This window comes from Athene cunicularia (assembly GCF_003259725.1).
Source record: "Athene cunicularia isolate RWA chromosome 7 unlocalized genomic scaffold, athCun1 chr7_part1, whole genome shotgun sequence".
Taxonomy (NCBI): Eukaryota; Metazoa; Chordata; class Aves; order Strigiformes; family Strigidae; genus Athene; species Athene cunicularia.
The window spans coordinates 9,364,149-9,372,609 of NW_020799107.1; the positions used below are offsets into that span (position 1 = coordinate 9,364,149).

Genomic DNA, 8,461 nt, shown 5'->3' on the forward strand with positions numbered 1-8,461 from the left:
TTACATTAAACCAGTGGGCTCCACAGGGGAAGCTGGTTAAGGCTGGACGGAGCTGCCTCCACATAATTACCCATTGCCCATGGGAAGGAGAGAGGAGACATCGAGACGAAGGAACGGGGGTGTCTGGCTGAGAACACAATTTCCTGGGTGCAGCGATGCTTTATTCCTTCATTAGGAAGTGAGAAATGGTTCTGCGTCACGGCCATATTGGTACTCATCTTCTAGGTAAGTGTAAGATCAGGAAAGCCTGCCCTGAGTATCTGCTGCTAGACACAGCTGGCACAAAATATTAAGTTGTATCTGGAGACTAAATCCACCAACAGGATTTTTATAGATGATAGAAGAGAAATGCTTGTCTAGACTTATCTCCAGCAGTTTATATTGAAGGTTCAACTTTCCCTACCCCTCAGCAGGGGCGTGCCCTCTAGGCATGAGGACAGGACTTGTAATGCCTCAGCTGTTCCCCAGGCTGCTCTCTAAGTTGCTGAGTTATTCTTTACCAGGATCAAACTAAAAAGACCTGAAATCCAGCATCTAAGCAGTCCAAGTTCAGGTTACACTTCAGCCTTTCAAAACCTGCATGGGAAAATTTGCTAAAGCCATCTTGCACGGAAGCATTGCTGACTTCTTCAGAGTTTTGAGTTAGCAGTGAGTTAAAGCAAACTTATTCATGTTATGCCAACAGAAGCTTTCTAGTATGCTGATGCACTCTGCTGTGGCTTAACTCACAGGAATCAGTGGGAAAGTTGCTCTAACTGTTTCTCCTGGATATGGTCAGTCAGGCAGTCTCAGTCTGGGGAAGTCAGGGAGGTTTCCAGATGAAGAACGAGCTTCCTCTGCTTCATCAGCAGAACAGGCTGAAAGAGCAAGCATGCTCTTTGTTGTGAGGCAGCAGCACCGTTATCGCCATCTGGAGCAGGGATTGGTGACCCTGCCAGAGCAGCATCCTGGGTCTGTGGAGCTGACTAACCCTAAGCCGGGTCTTGCCTAGAGGCTCTTCTCCAGGGCAGGGAGCAGCTATAGAAGGGTGACTACCAGCCACATGAGATGTCTGGAGGGATTTTCCTATAGTCCCTTAGGCAGCAAGCACAGAGTTTTACTCTGTAAGCTCCTTTCTTCCAACAAAACCAAAAAAGAACAGAATTTCCCCTGAATCCTATTTTCCATTGAATCAGAATAAAGTGACTTGTTTTGCTTCCTTGCTGTTCTCCTCAGGTTGAAAGGGAGACTCACATTCTGCCTCTTAATGTGGAAAAGCAATTTTTTCAGATGAGCTTTGGCACAACTCTCCATCTCTAATAGGTGTTTGTTAGTATGAAAAGTCTGCAAGGAAATTTCTGCCATTGCAGTAATTCTCAGGTGAGCTTTGTTTCAGCATCAATACAGCCTTCTAGGGTTAAATAGAGAGCACCAGAGTGAAATAATATGGAACTGAGTCTAATACAGACAATCTTGGATGCTTTTCATGCAGGTTCTTGCTTCCCTGTGGAGTTCTATGGCATATCACCTATGGTAGCTAACGTAACTGCCCAGAAAGGATAGCAGTCTTATTTCCAGGCCTACAAAGAGGCATGTGATTAATACCAGAAGGAACACATCCTTATGCTGTGCTGCAGGGTTTACTTTTTTCCTGCTTAAAAAACAAAACAAAACCCATTAGTAACTAGCCATTCTGCACAAATCACAATCCTGCTCTTCATCACTGGGCTGTATGAGCTGGTGGAGAAGATTTTACCCCTGTTTTTCAAGGGGATAAAAGCCATCTTAGGGAACAGAAGAACCACAGATACAGGCTTGGGTTCAACCAGCACTGAGGAATGCTTTTAATGACAGCCTGCTTTGATAACAGGTTCAAGGAAGGGAGAAGAATTAAAGGTCTGGAGCCTGACAGATTGCAGGGGGAAGGCAGGCAAAATAAAAGAGATGTGGGATGAGCAGCATGTGGGAACAAGAGGCTTTTGTCAGACGAGGGAGCCACAGAGACTTTCCCAGGCCAGGAGCTGTGTTGCTAGTGTCGCTGTTAGATGTCCTTTTATAAAGTTACTACTTCTTGCTCACCTGCAAGTTCTGCACGACAGACTCCTGTGAGCCCCGGGTAGAAGTTGCAGTAATGGCACCAAATCTGCATTGTAAGTTTTGCAGGTCCCTGCTCTCTGGCTGACCAGGGCTTTATTTGAAAGCACGCAGAGGAAAGCACCCCACGCCAGCAGCGTTTAATCTGGCATGGGAGGCTCTTCATCTGGTATGCAATATGACGAGGGTCAGGACATACAGGCAGGGACCAGCACCAGTACACTAACATTTCAGTGTCCTTCACAAGGCTCCTTTGTAGTCTTTGGGCATTGGAAGATTAGATCTATATAAGGAGGCACATCCTATCTCTGCACAAAGCAGTTACAGGCTTGCTGGTGGCATATTTCCCCTTTGCCTCTGCATGTGATGTGGGATTAGTGCATGTGAGGTCATCTCATGCCCTCTTCTGCTCAGTTCAACACCCCATGACCCTTCATCTTCAAGCTCTGCTTGAACCTCCCGCTCTTCTGCAGAGCGCTCCACTTGAGTTTAGTGTTTTTAGGGGAGGAGCTCTGCAAGGAGGAGCCAAGGCAAAGCTTTGACTAGCTGCAAGACAGTGTTATTCACAACCCAGCACTGACAGCTCCCTCCGACAGTGAGGCAGTATCACTTCCTTGAACTCAAGGCTGGAAGAAAGGGAAACGTGCCACCCAGGAGGGTTCACACCGCCTGCCATCTTCCAAGCATATGGCCAACGCTCTGCAGCGACTCTCTTCAAGTCAGGTTTGAGGCCACTGCCATTACTTTGGGACATGCTACCCCACCATCCTGGGCCACCGTGCAGTGTAGCTCCACCCCGAGTGATGTGGAGTCACACTCCATGGTGCAATGGTCATGAGGGCATGAGATTTTATGGGCTTGATCTGCCCAGGGTTTCTTAATCTGTGGTGGAGGAGCATGTGCTCTCTGCTTTCTGTGCTGCTGTCCCCAAGGGTGCTTGAGTCAGGTCCTCTCACTCCTGCTTTTTCACCCTGGTGAGCAACAGGATGACTTGAAGTGTTGCCCATCAGCTCTTGGAATGCCCAGCCATCCCCCTGTCAGTGTCCTTAGCAAGCTGGTAGCAGCATCACCTCCATGCCTGAGTTCACCTCTCCTGGTATAACTTCTAGCAAGGCCCTCATTAAGCATAGAACATCAGCCTAAGCTCTTCACCAGGACTTTGGGGAAGGAGGTGTGCTCAAGAGCAAGGCACTCCCATTGCCATTCACTTTCTTTGACTTGGCCTCTCTTTACAAGATATGTGTCCAATCCAATCTCCTTGTCTACATCCAAGAAGGCCTCTTTCATCAAATTTCTACCTAAAGATCTCCACCCTCTGGTCATAACTGACAGCAGCAGATGGTTTGATATATTAAATTTGATTCAGGATATTAATGGTTTTGTTCTAGTCTATTTTGAAGTTAAACCCCACCTGCCTTACTGGCACCAGTCGGGAGTTGATTCAGGAGGCTCAGCTGATGGAACTGGGATCACTGCAGATGTGTTTTGAACAGAGTTGGTTTCTTTGCAGGGCATGGCACAGAAAGCAATGCCGGGCACCTCCCCGGAGGGGATTCGTCCCACCTACATCTACAAGGTGGTTCTGTTGGGGAGCACATCAGTGGGAAAGTCAAGCCTAGCCTACCGATATGTGAAAAATGACTTCAGGGAGTCGCTGCCGACTGTGGGATGTGAGTGAGTAGCTTCAATAGCTTGATGGCTCTGGACAAGACACCAGGCCTGATGCCTTTCTGTGCAGTAGGGTGGGATGCAGAACAGGTTGGTATATTCTGCAGTAGCACAGACCCACTTTTGAACACAATACAGACTTGACCCAGAGCCAGACCTCCTCCATTGCTGTCACTTTCAGATCTCTGCAGCCCATTTTCCTCAGCACCAGGCTGTAAGCAAAGCCACATCCAAATTGCACAGGTTTGGTCTAGCACTGGTTTTTAGAGTCAGATGAGCAGTGAAATGAGTGAAACCTGGGGTCTGACTGCATGGCCTCATCTGCCCTATGCATGCCTGGTCCTGTGCTGCTCTCAGCTATTCAGACACCCCAGGAGAGTCTCTCCTGTATGTGTGCTGCCCCAGCCACAATGTCCCACTGGAGCAAGGAGGTTTTGGCTGGAGTGCAGAACATGAGAGCCCAGGAGGGGGTGGCCAGCTGCGGCAGGACTCTCCCAGCCCTGCCTAATGGTAGGCTCACAGCAGTGCCTCATTCCTCCAGCCTGCCTGCAGAGAGGAGAGCGCAGATCTCCCCATGTCCTAGCCAGGCTGTGAACCCCATGCTCTGCCCCACTGGCAAAGGGGAGAACATCTGCCCCTGCATGTCCTGTCCTGACAAGCCATGCTGAACAACCCACATCTGAAGGCAGGCCATGTGCATGCTCATGCCTTGATTGAAACCATATGGAGAGCTGCGAGAGCTCTGCTCCATGACCTCCCTTGGGCCAACATACCCACTTGGATCAAGCTACCTCCCTTGTACGTTCTCTTCAGCACAGCTTCCTAGAGTACCTAGATGTTACAGATGTTCATTTTACATGATATACCTAGGTTTTGCCCTAAGGAGGCACAGCAGGCACAGAGGTTGTGGTCCCACCTGGAGCCTGAAGAGCAAACTGGAGAAGAGTGAGGCGCTGCAGCGCTGCTTCCTTTGTCACTCTGCATTGGTTCTGGCTGGTCCACAAGCAGCCATCTGCTACCCTCCAGTGGGAGCCTTTTCTGGTGGATATTCCTATTCACAGCTCTCACAGGTCTGACCTGCCAACAAGGTGGAGGTAGCTCTCTATTTAGGTGCTATTCTGCAAAGCTTAAACCTATCTGACATCAAAACTGGTCTGCATCCACCCAAACCTGCTGCCAGGAAGGGCTCTCAGCCTACCACAGGCTGCCCTGCCTTGTGACGTGCCATCCCATCAACAGTGTCAGTGCTTATGAGAAAACCATCCCAATTTTGTGCATTAGGGCATTGTTACTGGCCCTCGGGATGGGTTTGACCTCATGGCAGCAGATCTGAACTCTCTGTTCTGGCTGCAAGCAGATGTGCAGCCTACATCTTTGCTTGCAGGCTCCTTCTTCACACAGATGCTCAGTCTGGAGGAAGCCACCATCAAGTTTGAGATCTGGGACACGGCAGGCCAGGAGAAGTACCACAGTGTCTGCCACCTCTATTACTGGGGCGCCCACGCTGCTCTTCTCGTTTACGACATCACTAACAAAGTAAGGCAGGGGATGCTGATCCCATCTGTGCCGAAACTATGCCATGCTGCAGCAGCACTGGTGGGGTAGAGGTGTCCAGATGATGGTGTTTGTCCTTGGTAGAGCAGAAAGCAGTACATGAGCACTGCCTGAGAAGATAAACGTCCTACCTGGGATGTGCCAGGTGCTGTCCCTGCCCATGCAGGACCATGCCACCACTCCAGGGGTGATTTCTGCTGCCATGCTGACAGGGTACATCCCATCCAAGGCTGATTTATCCCTAAAGGTATTTGAGGGCCAGTGACCTGTTTCCCTGAGAGAGAAGGCAATCAAAACCTCCTTACCACATCTCTTCCATCCCCTTTTGTCTGGTGCCACCTGTCTAGCTTTCCTATGCCCGAGACAAAGGGATTCAATCAATACCATATCACTGGGTAATTTTCTCTCCTTCTCTCCAGGAAACGTTCAACAGAGCAAAGCTGTGGCTGAGGGACCTGGAGAAGGAATTCCTTCCTGATGAAATCGTCATTGCTTTGGTGGGCAACAAGATGGACCTTGCTGCTGAGCGAGAAGTTGCCACTGAGGTGAGCACCTGTGATGAGCTCCCAGGCCCCCTCATTACCCCCTCACACCAGCAAGCACTGGGATATGTCCTAGCAAATCCAAGAATTTAAAAGGCTTTCAGATACCTTCAAAGTCCTCGTACAATTACTGACCTGCCATGAAATGCCACCATTAGACTAGGGGAATAACTCTGCTTGTCTCCACGTAGGAGGGGGAAGAGTTTGCAAGGACCAAAGGCCTTCTGTTCATGGAGACGTCTGCAAAATCCAACCACCAAGTAAATGATATCTTTATGGCCATAGGTGAGTTGTGTGACAGCTCTGGGTGAGGGCAGAGGTGGGTGAACCACAAGCCTCAAACCTGTGCGTCAAGGCTGTCAGTGCCTTCCCCCTAGCAGAGCTGACCTTTCATTGCTTGTGCTTGCCACTGAGGTCTTCCCAGCCAGGAAGCTGCAAGGGTCACAGCCACAGCAGTCCATGGATTCTGTGAAACGTGCCACATCTCTTGGTGCAGAAAGATGTACAGATCCATCCCAGGATGCTCCAACATCAGAGAGGGATTTCAGACCCTCTCCCAAAGCCAAAAGTTCCTTTTACTTTAGTATCTAGGTGTAATGGTGTCCAGACTGTAAATGTTCAGTAAAGGTCTAATGCAGTCACCATGAGATGGTACCAGTGGCCATCAGTGTCTCCCCTGGGGTGGGTTGGGACAGCCATCATATCCCACTCCACCGGCAGGAGAAATGAGCCCTTTCTCACATTGTGTTTCTTCCTAGTGCAAGAGCTCCTGCAGCGGAAACGAGAGGAGGCACCCAATCATCGGCTGTTAACAGTCAACCTGGAGGAGAGCAGGACAGGCACAGGGTGCTGCTGACCCTGAGGACGGGCAGCTCTGGACCTCAGCAGTGGCTGGATGAGGTCTCCAAGAGGAGCAGGGGGACACATAAGCAGAGGGGCAGCTCAGCTCAACCACCCTCCCCCATGGAGTTTGGTTAGAGCCCATTCTGGGAGCATGGGGCCTCTTCAACTCTGCAGCACTGGCTTCATCCAAGAGGTAAAGCACAGAGGTTGCTTTCTCCAACTTTCCTCTTCCAGAGAGGAGTGCGACCTGCCAGCCCTGACCAGTGACATCCCCATATCCCAGCTGCGTGCCTCCTCCTCCATGTCCCTTCCCATGTGAAAAGGGGGATTTAACCTTGCAGATTGAAGCAGGTACATCCCGGTGGCTTTACACCCAGGCTGCAAATAAAGAGAATATTGCTCTAAAGCCTTTTTTTTTTTTTTTTCCTGACCTGAATGTCAGCCTGCAGGTGGGGACCACAGGAAGCCTGGATGTGGCAGGGACAGGACCTGGTGCTCCCCTCATCCCACCAACCCCCACCCAACCCATTACAGGGGTCACAGCCCATTCTTTGGAGAAATCACTGATTTATTGCCAATGTAAGAGCCAAAGAAAATGTGCACATTATGAATTACACTGCAGGAATGCACCTTGGCTGAAACAGGAGAGGGGAAAAAAGCACCTGGGCTCTCTCCAGAAGCATGCTGGTGCCCAGCAAACAGGGGGTATATAAGACTCAGGGAATATGTTGTCCTTTCTGGGAGAGCTGTGGCAACACAGGCACAGCCATGGGCAAAGAGCATCACCACTTACCCTGTCTGCAGGTCAATGTAACAGCTGAGTTTTTGTGGCATGCCCTGATAACAACATCAGCTTTGGGGCAAGGCTTGGCCAGGCTGCACTTGGCTGCTAGGCTGCGCTTGGTCACAAGGCAGCAGACACCCTTGAGGATGTTGTCCATGGAGAATAGGAGACCATACCACCCTTTTCTGAGGTTTTCCAGGTCAGGTCCCCGCAAGGGCCTCCCCTCAGCACCCCACATCAGCTGGGGACACCCACCTGCGATGCTTCCCCAGTGCTGAGCCACCATGTTCTTTCTCAGCAAAAAAAGCAGATTTACTGCCTTCTCTTGCCTAAATCTCCTTCATTAGGGCAGCTGGGAGACATTGGGTGCTAATTGTCACTCATCCCCCTCTGGCATCTGCCCCCTTCCTCCCAAGATTAACCTTTCCCTACCCAAACAGCCCTACACTCTCAATGCTGGGGCAGGAGCCACAGACAGGGATGCTGAGGATCACCCTTCTCTGTAGTCGCTCTTTCCCCAAAAGTGGAGAAGTTTTAGAATGATCTGGCTTGGGGACACAGCTTGTGAGGGGACAGCATGATGGATAAGGCCCCACGTGCTCCCCAAGGGTTTCTGAGGCTGTGGAAATGGGGTGGCTGTTTCTGACCCCATGGAAATGAAGGTGTTGGGGGCACTCATGGGTGCCAGCATGCTGTGGAGACCCCAGGGGATGAACCTGGGAAGGGGGGGGGGCCTCTGGAACTTATTTTTAGGGTGTTTTGTGGGGTGTGGGGGATAAACATGCTGTGTTGCGCAGAGGGAAGCACTGCCACACTGCACACGCTACCAGGGCAGGCTGCAAAATCATGGTCAGACCAACAATTTCTGGGGTCTCCCCCCTGTCCCCCCCCCCGCTGCGTTTCAGAGCAGAGAGGCTGGGACACGGGGATGAGAGGCGAAGGGCTTTTATTGTCAACTTCAGCTCAGGGGCTCCGCTCCTCCCGGGGAGGCTGGGGG

The 8,461-nt window shown here is 50.8% G+C and overlaps 2 protein-coding genes across 2 annotated transcripts in view; one reads left to right on the top strand and one right to left on the bottom strand.

Moving 5' to 3' along the window:
- The first annotated feature begins 3,571 nt into the window (after window positions 1–3,571).
- RAB17 (RAB17, member RAS oncogene family) lies at window positions 3,572–6,781 on the top strand. The gene is made up of 5 exons (XM_026852772.1): window positions 3,572–3,743; window positions 5,126–5,277; window positions 5,715–5,840; window positions 6,029–6,122; window positions 6,596–6,781. Exons 1-5 carry the CDS (start codon window positions 3,587–3,589, stop codon window positions 6,691–6,693), a joined length of 627 nt encoding a protein of 208 aa, XP_026708573.1. The 5' UTR covers window positions 3,572–3,586; the 3' UTR covers window positions 6,694–6,781.
- A 436-nt stretch (window positions 6,782–7,217) lies between these two features.
- Window positions 7,218–8,461, bottom strand: part of PRLH (prolactin releasing hormone) — a 1,874-nt gene continuing 630 nt past the window's right edge. The window contains exon 3 of the mRNA XM_026852417.1: window positions 7,218–7,315. Within this exon, the coding sequence (XP_026708218.1) occupies window positions 7,218–7,315 (98 nt within the window). The remainder of the gene's footprint in view (window positions 7,316–8,461) is intronic.

Bases quoted from the DNA above. Each gene is read 5' to 3' on its own strand.
- RAB17 (XM_026852772.1), top strand. From the start codon at position 3,587: ATGGCACAGAAAGCAATGCCGGGCACCTCCCCGGAGGGGATTCGTCCC. The intron at 5,841-6,028 runs GTGAGCACCTGT...GTCTCCACGTAG, and splicing joins AGCGAGAAGTTGCCACTGAG to GAGGGGGAAGAGTTTGCAAG. The intron at 6,123-6,595 runs GTGAGTTGTGTG...GTTTCTTCCTAG, and splicing joins TGATATCTTTATGGCCATAG to TGCAAGAGCTCCTGCAGCGG.